The sequence below is a fragment of the Panthera uncia genome (genome assembly GCF_023721935.1).
Source record: "Panthera uncia isolate 11264 chromosome A1 unlocalized genomic scaffold, Puncia_PCG_1.0 HiC_scaffold_17, whole genome shotgun sequence".
Lineage (NCBI taxonomy): Eukaryota > Metazoa > Chordata > Mammalia > Carnivora > Felidae > Panthera > Panthera uncia.
The window spans coordinates 2444827-2462427 of NW_026057577.1; the positions used below are offsets into that span (position 1 = coordinate 2444827).

Genomic DNA, 17601 nt, shown 5'->3' on the forward strand with positions numbered 1-17601 from the left:
ATGCCTCTTTCTCAGTCTCCCCATCTCAGAGGTGAAGGAGCAGCACTGATGGACTCTGCTTGAATTATTCCTTCTGAGGAAAGCCTCAGCCTACAGTTTTGCAACAGTAATAACAAGTATGCAGTCCTTATGGGACCCTCATTGAACTATGCCAGATACTTATGTTCCGAATCATTGCTGGTCTATACACCTATCATTATCCTACACACATTTGCAACATCTGCACAGCAGCCTACTTCATCTACTCATTTCATTTTTTTGTTTTTGTTTTTGTTTTTTAATTTATTTATTTTGGGAAAGAATGAAAGAGAGAGTGGGGAGGGACAGAGTGGGGAGAGAGAATACCAAACAGTCTCTGTGCTGGGAGGGCAGAGCGCCACCCACTGTTACAACTCACAAACACAGAGATCAAGACGTCAGCGTAAATCAAGAGTCAGGTGCTTACCAGACTGAGCCACCCAGGTTCCCCTACTCATTTCTTTATCATGAGCTAATTAAATGGGAGTAGACAAATTAAAGTTTGGAACATATTTTAAGAACTTATTATGTCTTATAAGGATAAGGAGACCATGGAATAGTTCAGAAAGTAACGAAAGGCAGGAGCTCAGCCATTCTCCAAATGCACTGACAGTGAAAACATGAGATTAGGGGCTCCGTTAAGGTACAGTGTGAGGGATTCCGTTAGAAATGTTCAGTTTCCCAGGAGGCCAGGGTTAACATTATTAAACACTATGTTAAAATGTTAATTTTATCCTTGTAACTGAGGGTTGTCTGAGCTATGACTTTTCCCAGGGAGTGGCTGGTTTGGACTCTTGGAGCTGAGCCAGTGGATAAAACCCTTCCTGGGCCTGCATCTTCTGACGCTGTAGAGTCCCTCCCTTCTGTGCCAGAGCACTGGCCCAGATAGCGTGCGCAGCTGGGGAAGAGAGCGCTGCTATCAGCGGGGCCAGGCGACTTCCAGCCTGCCATGGCCTCTGGGGCACCTGGGGAGCGGTTGCGCGAGGAGGCTAGGTGCCCGGTGTGTCTGGATTTCCTTCAGGATCCGGTCAGCGTGGCCTGTGGCCACAGCTTCTGCCTCAGGTGCATCTCGGAGTTCTGTGAGAAGTCTGACAGCGCGCAGGGCGGCCTCTATGCCTGCCCGCAGTGCCGGGGCCCCTTTGGGCTGGAGAGCTTTCGGCCCAACCGGCAGCTGGCCAGCCTGGTGGACAGCGTGCGGCAGCTGGGGCTCGGCGCGGGGCCGGTGGGAGTGCGCCTGTGTGCGCAGCACTGCGAGGAACTGACCCTCTTCTGCGAAGTGGACCAGGAGGCACTGTGCTGGGTCTGTGACACCACTGCTGAACACAGGAGTCACCACACCATGCCTCTGCAAGAGGCAGCTCGGTGTTACCAGGTGAGAGTCCCTGTGCGCACCCTGCAAAGCGCACGTGGAGAGGCCCCCACTGCGAGTCTGCAAATGCGGCCCAGACATCCGAGCGGACTGAGCCACAGGTGTTAGTGACAAACCCTAGGGACAAACCCACATGATACCATCCTGATCTGTGCCCTTCCCACATCCTGTCTCTCACAGCCCACATTCAAGTTCGGTCTCCTTGCCTTATAGTAACCCCCTTTTGGGACCTCTATTCAGGAGTTCAAATGCACCCTTATTTTAGACTGTCCTTTTTCCCATGAAGCCTTCCCTAGCTTTTTAGTTTCATCTTTTTTTTTTTTAAGTTTATTTATTTATTTTGAGAGAGAGAGCAGGGGAGAGGGCAGAGAGAAAGGGAGAGAATCCCAACCAGGCTTAGTGCAGAGCCCCTAGTGGGGCTCAAACCCATAGGCCTTCAGATCATGACCTGAGCCAAGTCAAGAGTTGGATGCTCAACTGACTGAGCCGCCCAGGTGCCCCTTCTCTTGGTTTTATTCTTGCTGATGCTGACATTCTGGTTCCAACAGCAAGACCTCTGGTGTGGAGGGTTGTGTTATCCAATTGGTTCTTGGCTACAGGTGTGTGTCTTTATTTTAAATACTTCTTAATAACTCCCAGTTGTATAATGCCTTGGTTTTTCATAATGCTTCTATGTTGATTAATATTGTCACCAAAACAATGCCGGGGTTTGGACACGTGTTAAGAATAGTGTCTGTGAGTACACAGCTCTGATCACTTGGATGCATGTGTACCCTGCAGATGCATGTGTACCCTGAAGTAAGAGTCCAGTAGGTAAGCACACAGGCCAGTCTCTATTCAACACCTATTTGGCAGCTGATAATGTGAGCATCCTCAATGCAGACAGGACTTGTATTGGAGTATTTGGCCCTCAAAGTGGCATCTGTGAAACTCTAATAGAATTTTCCCTACTGTTGCTTTTCAAGAGTTCTTTGACATATCTTGATTATGTCTTTTTTTTTTTTAATGCTTATTTATTTTTGAGGGAGGGACTGAGAGAGAGAGAGAGAGAGAGAGCAGAGGAGGGGCAGAGAGAGAGAGAGAGAGGGGACAGAGGATCTGAAACAGCTCCAGGCTCTGTGCTGGAGCCTGGAGGATCTGTGCTGTCAGCTCAGAGCCCTGATGCAGAGCTCAAACTTACAAACAGTGAGATCATGATCTGAGCTGAAGTCGGATGCCTAACTGACTGAGCCACCCAGGCACCCCATCCGATCATGTTTAAATTCGCAACATCTGGAACAGCTACTACCACAAAGGAGATCAAAGTCATCTTTAATCTACTGACATGTCTAACTGAATACTATCACAATGAAATAATTTGCAAACATTGAATTTCTAAAATAATAATAATGTTATTATTTTAATTTTGTTTTACTTTTTAAATTTTTTTTAATGTTTATTTTTGAGAGAGAGACAGACAGAGCATGAGCAGGGGAGGGGCAGAGAGACAGGGAGACAGAGAATTTGAAACAGGCTCCTGGCTCTGAGCTGTCAGCAAAGAGCTGACTCAGGGCTCAAACTCAGGAACCTGAGATCTTGACCTGAGCCAAAGTTGAATGATTAACCGATTGACCCATTCAGGTGCCCCTTAACTTTGTTTTAAATTAAGGTTTTGAGACATTTCTTACCTCAACTTCCTTGTTGACATACCTAGAAATATCTCTTAGTTTTTTGTTTGTTTGTTGGTTTGCTTGTTTGTTTGTTTTTTGTTGTTGTCATCTACAAAATTCAGGTGCCAGCTACTTCCTACCTACACTTTTGAAGCATGTTGTCCCTGCTTTCTTTTTATCCAGAAGTTACCTCAATCTAACTTGATTGCATGTAATATGTCTCAAGAAGTTCCTTATATTTCAGTAGTCCTTAATTAAATGCCAGATAAATATCTTTTAAACTCCTTCACCTGTCAGTCAAGACTTTCTAGGGCCCCAACTTCTGTTTCCACAGTTCTTGTCTTAACCAACCATGAGGTCCAACAAAACCAGCCTGATCACTGTGGTCCCCAAACAGGCCACATCTTTTTCCCCTCCTTGCTTTTGCTCACAGTTTCTTCTGCCCAAGGGAGCTTTCCTCTCAGTGTCACAGTTCTATTTCTTGCAAACACTAAAACCAATGCCACTTCCCCCATCTTGTCAAACGTTTCCATAAATTCTACTGCTAGTTTATGTAGAGTGCTATGGATAAGATTATAGAAGTCTCTTTTTAAAGTCAGTTGTTGTTTAAGACTTATTAAATGGCTTTAGAAAGAGTTCCCCCCCCCCATTTTTCCTAAGATTTATTGAATGACTTGGGACAAATTTAAAAATATGCATATTGTGTATCTTTATGGGTGTTCTCTGTAGATAAAATGTATGTGTTTATTTCTAGCAGTGGTTGAAAGGAGATATAGTTTCTGGGGTTTTTTTTTGTTAATTCCTCATAAGATTTATGACATTCTCTATCTTCTTTTCATTTAAGCATTAGTAATTTGCAAGGTTTCAGTTGACCAAATAATAATAAACAATTTTCTTATTATAAATCAATAAATAATTTTAAGAAGTTTAAATATATAGATACAAGGAATAACATCACTTTTGGGGTGCCTGGGTGGCTTAGTCAGTTGAGCATCCAACTTCAGCTCAGGTCATGATCTCACAGTTCATGAGCTCAAGCCCCACATTGGGCTCTCTACTGTCAGTGCGGAGCCTGCTTTGGATCCTTTCTCCCCCTCTCTGTCTGTCCCTCTCCTGCTCACTCTGTCTGTCTCTCTCAAAATAAGTAAATGTTAAATCAGATTATTTAAAAAAAAGGTATACACTTTCAACCAAGCACTAATTAAGATGCAATTTTGTCTACTGAACATTTGATGCTAACTAGTTTTTATATATCCATTGCAAGTACTTTTTTTTTTCCAAAATTGGTGGTGTATTATATAAAATACACTTATTTCAATTTATTTTATAGTTGTGAATATTTCTTGTCATTCAGTATTTTGCAACACACTATTTTAGTTCCATCATGTTAATATAAAATATATTTTTCTCACTCTCTTATTGTTGACACTTGAAGTTACAATTCTACTATTTTGTTTATTTTATTTCATTTTATTTTATTACTTAATTTATTTATTTTGAAAAGCACTTGTTAGCATTTCAAGCTACCAGGATGCAACCTCCCAACACCCCATCACCACACCCTTAATCTTCTTCTCAGCTCTTCTGCTGAGGAATTTGACCTTCTCCACAACAGACTGTATTGGGACCTTTCTGTTTCCCCAAACTTTGTAGTAGCCGGATCATACCACCTCAGTGATAGGGGCAGCTCCAGTCTTGTTTCTCACAGCATTTCCCGGTGTCTGCTCACTGATGTGTCCACTATTTATCAAGGCTAACAGTAGGGCAGACACTCTGGTTCCTCTTTAAGTGGTAATGTCTCATACCACCTTTTCCAAAGTAACCTGGGCAATATTTGTGGAGGTTGGCTGATAACTATGGTGATTCAAGAGGCCAGCATTACCCTGGCCTCCTGGGTGCTTCTGTGCTTCCCAGTGCAGCCATGGCTGTGGCTCATGTGGCCCCTAAGCTTCAAGATCTTCTGCAATATGGATGGTATGTCCACAGCCCAAAGGAAAGAGAGTCCTACTATTTTAAATTATGCTGCAATGAACATATATTTAGATAAACATTTAATTATACCTGGCATTAATACTTAAAAATATATTTATATTTTACTTAATCCTTAATGAGGTTAAACATTTTTATGTGCTCACTAAAGCCTGTTTTAATTGATCTTTGTATTTCCTGGTTAACCCAGTTGATGCCAGGTACTGAAATAGGGCATATACAATGGGTTCAGTGTATCTTTCCAAACAGGTAAAGCTCCAGAGGGCCCTGGAAATGGTAAGAAAGAAGATGGAGGAGGCCTTGACTCAGGAGGTCAATGTGGGGAAGAAAACTATCATTTGGAAGGTAAGAGATTCTTGGAACTTCAGGAGGCTTGCTTTTCCAAAAGATCCAAGTTTGGGTCATTAAATTACTGTTCAACCATTTTCCCTGCTCCACTACTTTTGTTCCATTTATATACTTGCTCTTGGGAAACATCTCAGTGTCATCCTGGGTCATCCCATCCCCGCAAATTACATCAGGTATGTGTGTTCTTTTTATCTCTATTAATAGTACCCCAATCCAAATTGTAAATAGAGAGTTTTACTGATCTTAATCTTACTATAATTTACTGCTCTATTCCTAATACCTAGAAAAGAGTCTCATACTATCATCACTAGTTTAAAATATATGTATTTGTGTGTGTATATGTATATATATATATATATATATATATATGTATATATATATGTATATAGGATGAATGGCATAATAAATACTTCGCAGCATTGATAGATATGAAATATAGCTAATAGTGATCATCTTACAGATAGGAAGATAATGTGAACTTTCACCTCTTTTCAGTAATTCATATATATGTCCTTTTTTTTTTTACAGTTCATCAGTTTTTTCACTTAACTCTTCATACACACATACACACATACCACACACAGTGATTTCAATCTGCGGTGATTTTGCCCTCTAAAGGATATTTTACAATATATGTATTTTTGGTTCTCACAATTCGGTGGGGGGGGGGAGTGGGCTCGCTACTGGAATTTCATGCGTGAAGGGCAAGCATGCTGCTAAACACCATACAAAGCACAGGACAGCCCATGGAAACTCATAATTAAAAAAAAATAAATTTAATGTTTATTTTTGAGAGAGAGATACATCGTGAGTGGGGGATGGGCAGAGAAAGAGGGAGACACAGAATATGAAGCAGTTCCCAGGCTGTGAGCTGTCAGCACAGAACCTATGCAGGTCTCAAACCTACTAACCTTGAGATCATGACCTGAGCTGAAGTCGGATGCTTAACTGACTGAGCCACTCAGGCGCCCCATTTAAAAAAAATAATAATAATGTGAAACTCATAATAAAGAATAATCTGGTAAGATATCATTAGGGTCAAGATTGAGAAACTATACATAGAAGTTATATGTAAATAATATATAACATATATAGGATTTATTTTATAGAGTATTTCTATTATTTTTCTGTCTCCAAATAACCCTTATTCTGTGATCATATTCTATAATTTTTCTAATTATATTTTTAAGTTTATTTATTTTGAGAGAGAGAGAGAGAGAAAGAGCAAGCACATGAATGCACACCACAGTGGGGGAGGGGCAGAAAGAGAGGTAGAGAGAGAATCTCAAGCAAGCTCTGTACTGTCAGCATGGTGATGAGCCCAACGTGGGGCTTGAACTCACAAATTGTGAGATCATGACTTGAGCTGAGTGAAATCAAGAGTCAAAGGCTCTTTCACCTATGGACTGAGCCATTAGGTGCTCCTATATTTTTCTAATTCTTTCCTTACTCTTTTCTTAAAATTTTTGTTTTATACACTATCCTCAGACAGATATTTCCATAAGGACCATTTAGGCTACATTTTTCTTCTGTGTTGAGTCTTATCTTTTTCTCTTGCTATGCAATATATAGTTAATGTATGTAGTTACATGTAGTTAAATACTTAATGATAATTTTTGTTCTTTTTGGGCTAATAATCCAAGTCTCTCTCCCTCCCTCTCTCTCTGCTCTGCTCCCCAACTTGTGCTCTCTGTCTCTAACATAATAATGATAATTAAAAAAATAAAATAAAAAGTGATAGCTTATGCCCTTTAATCAAACCAAGGCATTATAATGTTTAGCAATGAGCCTGGGAATCCAAAATGAGAGACCGTGGGAGGTTAACTTGCCTCCTATACTCAGTTTAAAGCTAGTCTTACACATATCAGTATGAAGAGAATAAAATTTATGTCTCTGTGTATAATAATGCTGCAACAAAGTATATTCCTTAGGTCTATTTAAAAAATGTAGATGTGAGATTTGGGTGGAAATCAGTATTAATTTCCTGAAGTCAACTCTGCAGTAAATGGCCTGACAATCATTTATTTACTTCTGGGCTATACAGAGAATGTTAGCCTTAGGTTTCACAATTACGATATTACTAAGTAATATTCACATCTCTACTCTCTAAGACTCTTTTTCACATTTACAAATCTAGGTCTCTGTAAGCTCTTTTCATAAGTTATTTCCACCCTGTTCTCATTCTAGTGACTATTTTTTTTTTTAAAATCAGGCTCTTTTTTTTTTAAGTTTATTTATTTATTTTGAGAGAGAGTGCAAGTGGGGGGGGCGGGCAGAGAGAGGAGGAGACAGGGAATCCCAAGCAGGCTCTGCACTGTCAGCACAGAGCCAGACATAGGGCCTGAGCCCACCAACTTTGAGATCATGACCTGAGCTGACCCCAGTGCTTAAGGAACTAAGCCACCCAGATGTCCCTCTAGTGTAATAATCTATAATGTATTTTATGTATAGTATAATAATGTATTTTAATTTCATTGTGCAACTATTCCTTGCTAGTCATTCTGCTCAGCAGTTTAATAGATATCCAATTTTAATTCCCATACCATACACCTGTTTCCCCATATTTTATTTATGTTTTATTTTATCTTAGAGAGAAGGCACAATCAGGGGAGAGGGACAGAGGGAGAGAGAGAGAATCTTTTTCTTTTTTTAAATTTTTTTAACATTTACTCATTTTTGAGTGACAAAGACAGAGTATGAGTAGGGGGAGTGGCAGAGAGGGGGGAGACACAGAATCTGAAGCAGGCCCCAGGTTCTGAGCTGTCAGCACAGAGCCTGACGCAGGGCTCCACTTCATGAACCGTGAGATCACGACCTGAGCCGAAGTTAGACACTTAACAGACTGAGCCACCCAGGTGCCCAGAGAGAGAGAGAAAGAGAGAGAGAGAGAGAGAGAGAATCTTAAGCAGGCCTCATGCTCAGCAAGCTCAATCACATCACCCTGGGATCATGACCTGAGACAATATTAAGAGTTAGAAGCTCAACTGACTGAGCCATGCAGGTGCCTCTCTCCATATTTTATTTTATTATTTTTTTAAATAAAGTTTATTTATTTTGAGAGAGACAGAGTGAGTGGGGGAAGGGAAGAGAGAGAATTGCAAGTAGGCTTCATGCTGTCAGCGCAGAGCACACAGGGCTTGAACTCATGAAGTACGAGATCCTGACCTGAGCCGAAATCAAGAGTGGGATGCTCAATCAACTCAGCCACCCAGGTGCCTCTCCCCATATTTAAAATGTGGCACCAAAACTTGCCTATAAAAGTGCCTTGCACCCAACTCCATGGCAAAATGGGAACCCAAATCCAACTGTCTTCTCAAATTCTAGTGGCCTCTGGTTCTTGCATGTTGTTAAAATGCAGCCCATTCATTCACAGACATTGCCTCCAGCCTCACTGTCCCATACCTGTATGGGGAAGCCAGACGCTGTGCCCCCTACTGCTGATGCTCTGATCCCCTGTGTCACTCCAGGAAAAAGTGGAGATGCAGAGGCAGCGCTTCAGGCTGGAGTTTGAGAAGTATCGTGGCTTCCTGGCCCATGAGGAGCAGCTCCAGCTGCGGAGGATGGAGGAGGAGGAGCGAGCCACCCTGCAGAAACTGCGGCACAGCAAGAACCTTCTGGGGCAGCAAAGCAGGGCTCTGAAGGAGCTGGCTGAGGAGCTGGAGGAGAGGTTCCAACGCCCAGCTCTGGGGCTGCTGGAGGTAAGCCTGGGCGCCTCCGGCACAGGGAGGCTCAAGTGCCAGACCACAGGGACAAATAGCCACTTTCAGAGACAAGTCACATAGTCATTCATGCTTTTTAGCAAAAGGACACCCTAGAATGTATGTGTGAGGCACCTTAATTCGAAGTCCTAGCATCAGAATGAGAACGGACCCTACACAATTCTATAAAATAGTCATAGTAGAGAGAAAAGTTTAAGTATTTTTTAAAAAGTAAAATTAATTCGGTATCTTACCTATAAGGTTAACCAGAAAATGGACAATCTATGCTATGTTTCCTGCAAAACACTTCTTTTTAAATTTTTTAACATTACCTTTTTTTTTTTTTTTTTTTTTGAGAGAGAGAGACAGAGAGAGAGAGCGAGAGAACAGGGGAGGGGCAGAAAGAGGGAGACACAGAATCTGTAGCAGGCTCCAGGCTCTGAGCTGTCAGCACAGACCCCAATGCCAAGCTCAAACTCATGAACCTTGAGATCATGATCTGAGCTTAAGTCAGACATTTAACTGTGAGCCACCCAGGGGCTTCATGAAAAACACTTCTTAAAACTTCATAGTCAATCTGTCAATGATGATATGCTGTATTTCAGTGATGGCCAATTCCAAAAGTCTTTGGTAATCCATTTCAATGTCAGAGCTGAAAATATGAATGATGGTTTAACTTCTTCAGCTTGAAGTTTTCCTGTTAAATCTTATGGCAAACACTAATTTCCTTGTCCATATTGCATGCCTATTCCAGGCAAAGTGAAGAGGGATTCAGTAGGTTTCGTGCAGTTTCCTTATAATCAGTAGGGATTATACAGCAGAGACACAAATAACAAGAAAAAATATTTGTTCTTAACCCTCCAGGAGGTCATCAAAATCCCAAGTGAACTGAGAAAGTCATTGTTGTTAATGTACGCATATTATCATGATAGAATCTACTGCAGTCAAAGATTTCTGGGCATATTTCATTCTGTCTCATCCCCAGTGACTCATCAGGATATTCTGAACTAAGTAATTCATATCATCCCTTAGCCACTGACCCACAGATTCCACCTTGTCTGAGTTAGTTCCAGACACTGAAAGTACCATGAAATAAATATTCATATTAACTATCTATATAATGTTTACAAGTACAATGAATAAACAGCACTGGTTACATAGTTGGGGGAGGTCATTGAATGAATGAACTTACAATGCATTTTTATTTATTTTGTATAATTTAATTCATTTTGTCTTCAATATATCTGTATCTACACAAAATTTATTATTATTATTATTATTATTATTACTATGGTCATTTCCTTGTGAGCAAACTAAGTATGAGAAAGGAATTAATTTTCTGAATTTCAGACAGTAAATATACACAGAAAGTTTAACATTTTCCTTTTTTCTAATTTTTATATATATTTTTAATGTTTATTCATTTTTGTGTGAGGGACAGAGTGTGAGCATGGGAGGGGCAGAGAGATAGAGGGAGACACAGAATCCAAAGCAGGCTCCAGGCTATGAGCTGTCAGCACAGAGCTCGACACAGGGCTCAAAAACACAAGCTGTGAGATCATGACCTGAGTTAAAGTCAGATGCCCAACCGACTGAGCCACTCAGGTGCCCTTAACATTTTCAATAATAATATTCATCATCTTATCTTACTATATCTCAAAACACACCATTACTTTTTTTTACATTTATTTATTTTTGAAAGAGAGAGAGCACAAGTTGGGGAGGGGTACAGAGAGGGAGTCAGAATCTGAAGCAGTCTCCAGGTTCTGAGCTGTCAGCACAGAGCCAGATGAGGGGCTTGAATTCACCAACCGTGAAATCATGACTTGAGCTGAAGTTGGAAACTTAACCGACTGAGCTACCCAGGTGCCCCACAAAACACACAATTTAAAACTAGCATTTATTAGCACCAAAAGTTGTTAAAATGATTTATAGTACAGATCTTAGGGAGAATATATTCTAAAATTATTTATGTTGATTGTTATATCCACCTTTGCCTTTCTTCCTCAGTACCAGTAAGCGGCATTTTACCCTCTCACTCCCCAAAGCCTGCCAGTCCCATAAAAAGTAATTATTTCCCTGCGTTTATGCCTTCTGAAAATTATCTACTACGTGGGTATTTTTTAGAGGGAAAAGGAAAATTTAAGGCAGGTGATTTATTTAAATAATCTCCTTTGAGATAAAATGTTGCTATTGATTAATGACTTTCTTTTTTATCCAGTTAGTAAACCTACTTCCATATGAGTTCGTAGCTATGGTAGGTTGGTTCAACGAGTGAGGAATTTGGGGTTTTCTTAGAGACATTGAGAGTAATATTTTTTTGTCTATACCTTTCATCATCCCTCAAATGAATTCTGGAGACATTTATGGTCTATTTTTACCTTCATTTCATCCACATTAGTTACCAGAATGTATTTCTCTATTAAAATATCCAAATGTCAGAATTATCAATTCAAAAAATAATTAAGTTGGTTGATATCATAGGAGTTAACCTAAACTTTGTGTAGTCTGATTCTATTCAAATAGAGGCAAACTGATTCTATTATGTTAAAATTCATGAGAAAAGTCAACAGCCAAGTTTTGGATTTGGTTAAGAGAGATTCATGTCTCCTCTATTTTCGTCTTCATAGTTAATTATTTCTGATCATTCCTAAAGAGATGTTCATAGTTTGTTTCCAATCTGTCAAAAGCAGTTCAGAGGGCTGACTCACACCTGCTTGTATTTCTCTTTTACTTTCAGGGTGTGAGAGAAGTATTGAGCAGGTATGTTTACTTTCTGAATCAGGGAATGGGTTTGGAGATGACAAGGAAGGTGGTTGATAAGTCCTACTGAGAATTATTGGTTCTGTGTCCTTCTCAGAAGTAAGGATGTCATGCAGCTGGAACTGGAGAACATCCCCATGGAGCTGAAGACAATGTGTCACATCCCTGGGATGAGGGAAATGTTGAGAAAGTTCCAAGGTAGGCTGCATCTTTGAGCTTGGAGAACTATGGAGCCCAGGGTTTGGCTGTTTTTGTAATGTGTTACTGCAGAAGTCAGTCTGCAGAAACAAACAGAACCCAAAGTTTACTGACTAAAATCAGTAAAGGGCTATTTTTAAATCATGTCATTGGCTTCTTTCTGGATTGTGAAGGCTTTTGTTTCACCTCATCTCCCTCTGGGAGCCATGCAGATAGAGCCCAACCTCCTTTCTGTTGCTGGTAGCTTTGGGAAAGGGCACGGTTATGGTGATTTGGGCACTGCTCGTAAAGGCAACCACACTACAGTGGAACACTGGCTTCCCTAAAGATTTTATTAAGTAAAGTGAATCACATGGCCATGCCAAGTTATAAGGGTGGGTGGGAGAGAACACTTTGTTCAGAAGAAAGAAAACTGGGATATGTGTATAATTATAAAAAATATCAGAGGTACTAACACATTTTAGCTACATTTAGTTAGAACAATATAGACTTGAAAGTGTGGTTCTTAGTTTATTAACTGTGATTTGAGTAAAATTAGTTCCAATGAATATTCATTTCCCTGTTTATAAAATGCTGAAAAATGTATTATTGTTTGGAAAACTAAATGAATGATATTTGAAAGCAGAAAAATAACCAATATAAAAGCCTTAAGGTACATCAAATAAGAGATTTGATTTTTAAAAATTTTTTTTAACGTTTATTTATTTTTGAGACAGAGAGAGACAGAGAATGAATGGGGGAGGGTCAGAGAGAAGGAGACACAGAATCTGAAACAGGCTCGAGGCTCTGAGCTGTCAGCACAGAGCCCGATGTAGGGCTGGAACTCATGGACCTCGAGATCATGACCTGAGCCGCAGTCCGACGCTCAACTGATTGAGACACCCAGGCGCCCCGGGATTTGATTTATTATCTGTCACTTGAGGAGGAGCCAATGATATTCAATCAATTACTTTTGTGTATGAATAACTGTGGTGACATAAATTTGTCTGTTAGATTTGATTATTCTGTTCTTTAAAACAATATAGATTCAATATTTGTATTTATTTTTTATTTTGTGTTTTTTTAATGCTTATTTTTATTTTTGAGAGAGAGAGAGACAGAGCACGAACAGGGGAAGTGCAGAGAGACAGGGAAACACAGAATCTGAAACAGGCTCCAGGCTCTGAGCTGTCAGCACAGAGCCTGATGCAGGGCTCGAACTCACAAATTATGAGATCATGACCTAACTCAAAGTCGGACACTCAACTGACTGAGCCACCCAGGTACCACTGTATTTATTTTTTAAAATTCACGTTATATGCAGCAATGAAAACAAACTGTGGCTAAATACTGGTTTCACTACTTACAGGGAGACAGCTTTGACCCATATTGAGAAAACCCATATTACCAGTCCTGCTCCTGCTTAATGATGGGAAAATTAATATATACCAACTGCATGAATTGTTACAATTTATTAAACTCTCATAATCAGTGTCATAATATTCCCATTTCTTTTACTGAATTAAATAATTAATGAATCAATTCAATAAAATGAATTTATGCCACTCACTACTCTAAGTATTGAAATATATTATTGAACAATAACAAAAAATCCTACAAATCCATAACTTTGTGTTGTAAATATTTACTTAAATTATGCAAAATACACAGAATGTTAGAAGATTATACAGAATATAAGGTAAGGGTAGCCAGAAGTTCGTGGGGTAGGGCATCTAAACTTGAATTTGACAATAAAGGAGGGCCCCTTCAGGGATAACTCAGCAGGTATCTAATCTGAAAGAAAACATTCCAGGCAATAGAAATGATGAGTGCCCATGCCTGAGACAGAAATATAGAAGATGTGTTTCAGTAACTATGAGGTCTTTGTAGCTGGGGAAGAATTAACAAAGGGAGAGTCAGAGAGGCCAAGACAAGACCAATTAGCACAGGGTGGTATGGACAGGTCACTGTGAGCAGGATGCTTTACCTTTGAGTAAACAGGAAGTCAATAAAAAGCTGTGAATGGAGGAATAGCATGATTATATTAATGTTTTGAGAGGCTCACTCTGTATGCTTCACTGAGAATAAATGCAAAGGGGCAAGGCTTTAGGTGGGAAAAGCAATTAGGAGCCTTTGCAATAATTCCATTAGAGATGATTGTGGATTGGATCGGAGTGGTACTGTTGGAGGTGCTGAGGTGTGTACAGAATCTTGGCATATTTTGAAGGTAGAGCTGGCAAGATCTGCTGTTGGATTAGATGTGAGTTGTCAGAGAAAGAGAAAAGTCCGAAATGACCCAAAGATTTAAATCTCTACAGCTGGTGTAAGGAAGTTGCCATTTATATTGATGGTTAAAAGGGCAGGTGAGGCAGAAGGAGGAGAGTTGGGTTTTGAGCATATCAATCTTGTGATGAGTATTAAATATCAAAAGTTTCATGTCAGGTAGGCAAATGATTTTGCAAATATGGAGTTTCAGGAGAAAGGTCTAAGGTAGAGATATGCATTTGGAGTCAGTAAGCATTTGAATGGAATTAAATTAAATCAGTGAGCCAACCAGCCCAAGAACTATTGTGTGCTGAGTCAGAAAGAAGAGGTCCAGGTCCTGAGACCACTGGTTTCTCCAATGGCAGTGATGGAGAAGAGGAGAAAACAGGAAAGGGGATCAAGAACGAGTGAGGAGAAAAGAGGGAAGGAAAGCATGATGATGGCTGTCTTTGAGAAAGAGAAAGGAGGTTTTTCAGAACAAGGGTATTCTCAACAGCATTAATGCTACAGAGAAGTAATTTAAGGTGAACTCATCAGTGTGGAGGTCACTGAGGAGATGGACACGGACAGTTTGATTACAGTGTTGTTATATCGTGATGAGCAATTGAATCTAACAGAGAAGGGTTGGGGAAGGAATTGGAGACAGACCATATTAAAAACCATGTCACAGATTTATTGTCTTATAAATGGAGCAAGGAAGTGTGGTGGCTGGGAAATAATGTGTAAAGACATAACATACATCACATACACCTAGCACAATTCCATGGAAAACCATGTCTCAGTCTGTTATTTATGACTTCTAGAATATGGAGAGACCACATAAGCTCTGATTCTGAGTCTCCTCAGCTGTAATGTGGGGATGATAATGGCCACCCCGTCGGTGGGTAAATGCATTAGCAGAGATGAGGTATTATTTATGTGACCAACTCAGGTTTGGGTTTCAACACAAGATCACTAGAAGTGGTCATTGGAATAGTATTTGTTATTATGATATTAAAAATAAAACTATGTTGATGAAATTTATTATTTTGAATATTTATAAGACAAGACACTGAATATTTTACATCCTTCCTTCTTCACTGAGATTTCACACATGCACAAGTAAAACTTCACATCAATCTGACTGGGACTTCACAGCATCAATATTGGTTTTCTATTGGTGTATAACAAATTACCACAGACTTAACTGCTTAAAACCTCACATGCTTATTAGCTCATAATTATACAGATCAGACATCCATGTGGGATCAGCTAATTTTTCTCCTTATGGTTTCACAAGATCAACATTAAAGTGTTGGCCAAGCTGGTCTTCTCTGAAGAGTGTGGGGAAGAATCCACTCCCAAGTTTATTCAGTTTATAGGCATAATGTAGTCCTGACAGTTGTAAGGCTGAGATCCCCATTTTAAGAGTTCGTGTGATTATATTAGATCCACTCAGATAATCTTCCTCTTCTCAAAAAACATAACATAATCCTGAGAGTAGCACCAGGGTCTGAAGGTCATGGAGCTCATCTTAGAATTCTGCCTACCACAGTAACATAACTTTGAAAGTAGTGGATTTCAAATTAATGAAATTTTCCTATGGATTTTGAGAAAAAATAAATAAATGCGGAAGATCTTCCTAAGAACACCCAAGTGCTCTGAATTTAGATGAAAGGAATCTAAATGGTCATGCACATGGTTTGTCATATTATCAATGGTTATGTTTTTATTGAGGCAATAATGAGTTCTGAATCATGTAGAGGTAACTGAGGAATACACAAGTGAGTGATGAAGAAAATAGTCAGCCACCTGCAAGGTAAAATATTTATTTCGCTTTCTCTAGGAGTTAATAGAGAGAGAGAGAAATGGGGAGTATTATGGACTATTATCCATAATATTGTGGCTTCCTAAGTTTTCACCTGTCTTTTCTGACGTTTCATATGTCCCACAAAATTCTTCCCACAGTTGATGTCAAGCTGGACCCTGTCACAGCGCATCCTAGCCTCCTCTTGACTGCTGATCTGCGCAGTGTGCAGGACGGAGAGCTGTGGAGGGATCTCCCCAACAACCCGGAGCGATTTGATACATGGCCCTGTGTCCTGGGTTTGCAGAACTTCTCCTCAGGAAGGCATTACTGGGAGGTCATGGTAGGAGAAAGAGCAGAGTGGGGTGTAGGTGTCTGTCGAGAGACGGTGCTGAGAAAGGGGGAGACCACACCCTCTCCTGAGAACGGAGTCTGGGCCATGTGGCTGCTGAAAGGAAATGAGTACATGGTCCTTGCCTCCCCATCTGTACCTCTCCTCCACCTGGAACGGCCTCACTGCATTGGGATTTTTTTGGACTATGAAGCAGGTGAAATCTCCTTTTACAATGTAACAAATGGGTCTTACATCTACACATTCAACCAACTGTTCTCTGGTATTCTCCGACCTTACTTTTTCATCTGTGACACGATTCCTCTTACCTTGCCACCTATGACAGATGTGGAGTCAGAAAATTGGGCATCCAGGGGTCATCTTTACTCTGCTTCTAATGTTGGACATGATCATTCCTAAAATTCTGTTCCTGAGAATTTTATGCCTAGCAAGTTTTCCTGGAGTGGAATCCGGAGGATGCAAATATGCTAAGCCCCAAAATGTCCCCATTTAGATCAGCACTTTAATCCTTATTGCTATGGACATTTTTCCATGAGGACAAAACAGAAAATATGAAATATTTGCATCTGGAGGAGGATTACAGAGCATAATAATTTTAGAAATGCAGCAATCTCCTCAAGTCTTTCCAGGTGGTGCTACAGCTTTTCTTGATGAGGCTTTCTTCAAGTGAATGGACCTGGTGTTAAACAAAGATTTCTATTCATTCATTATAATTTCACATTCATTTTTATATCCTTTTGTTCCAAGCCTTCGATATATTGAGAATAAGAAATGTCATTTTTTTTTTTTTTTAGAAATGGCAATTCCTAAATTGGTGGAGAACAGTCCAATACAGCATCAGATCTATAATTCTGTTTCTCCCTCTTCTTATTTCCCTTCTCTTCTCTCATTCTTTCTGTGTGTTTGTCTCCATCTCTAACTTTTTTCTCTTTCTTGCTCTTGACTTTTTTTTTCTCTCTACGTCTTCTTGTTCAGCCTTCCATTTTTTTCTAGATTAACAAATTCAGGACCATTTCTTTTTATTCAATTTTCCTATGACTACATTCATTTACTCTTTGAATCCTCTTTGTACTGAGACTAATTGGATTCTGGAATCCATTTCTTTCATTCTGATATAACTGATTACCACACCACACCCCTCTGAGACTGCCATTTTCCCTTTATCTTTGGAGACATGTTTTAGAATA

General features: G+C 39.9%; 1 protein-coding gene across 1 annotated transcript; it reads left to right on the top strand.

Moving 5' to 3' along the window:
* The first annotated feature begins 888 nt into the window (after window positions 1–888).
* On the top strand, window positions 889–17397 carry TRIM58 (tripartite motif containing 58). Its single transcript, XM_049648964.1, has 6 exons — window positions 889–1390; window positions 5275–5370; window positions 8841–9071; window positions 11812–11834; window positions 11932–12032; window positions 16224–17397. The coding sequence occupies exons 1-6, from the start codon at window positions 968–970 to the stop codon at window positions 16811–16813; spliced, it is 1464 nt and encodes a 487-aa protein (XP_049504921.1). The 5' UTR covers window positions 889–967; the 3' UTR covers window positions 16814–17397.
* The last annotated feature ends 204 nt before the right edge of the window (window positions 17398–17601 follow it).

Excerpts from the sequence above, each read along its gene's own strand:
- TRIM58 (XM_049648964.1), top strand. The coding sequence starts at position 968 with ATGGCCTCTGGGGCACCTGGGGAGCGGTTGCGCGAGGAGGCTAGGTGC. Across the intron at positions 5,371-8,840 it reads AGAAAACTATCATTTGGAAG|GAAAAAGTGGAGATGCAGAG; the intron begins GTAAGAGATTCT and ends GTGTCACTCCAG. Across the intron at positions 12,033-16,223 it reads AATGTTGAGAAAGTTCCAAG|TTGATGTCAAGCTGGACCCT; the intron begins GTAGGCTGCATC and ends TTCTTCCCACAG.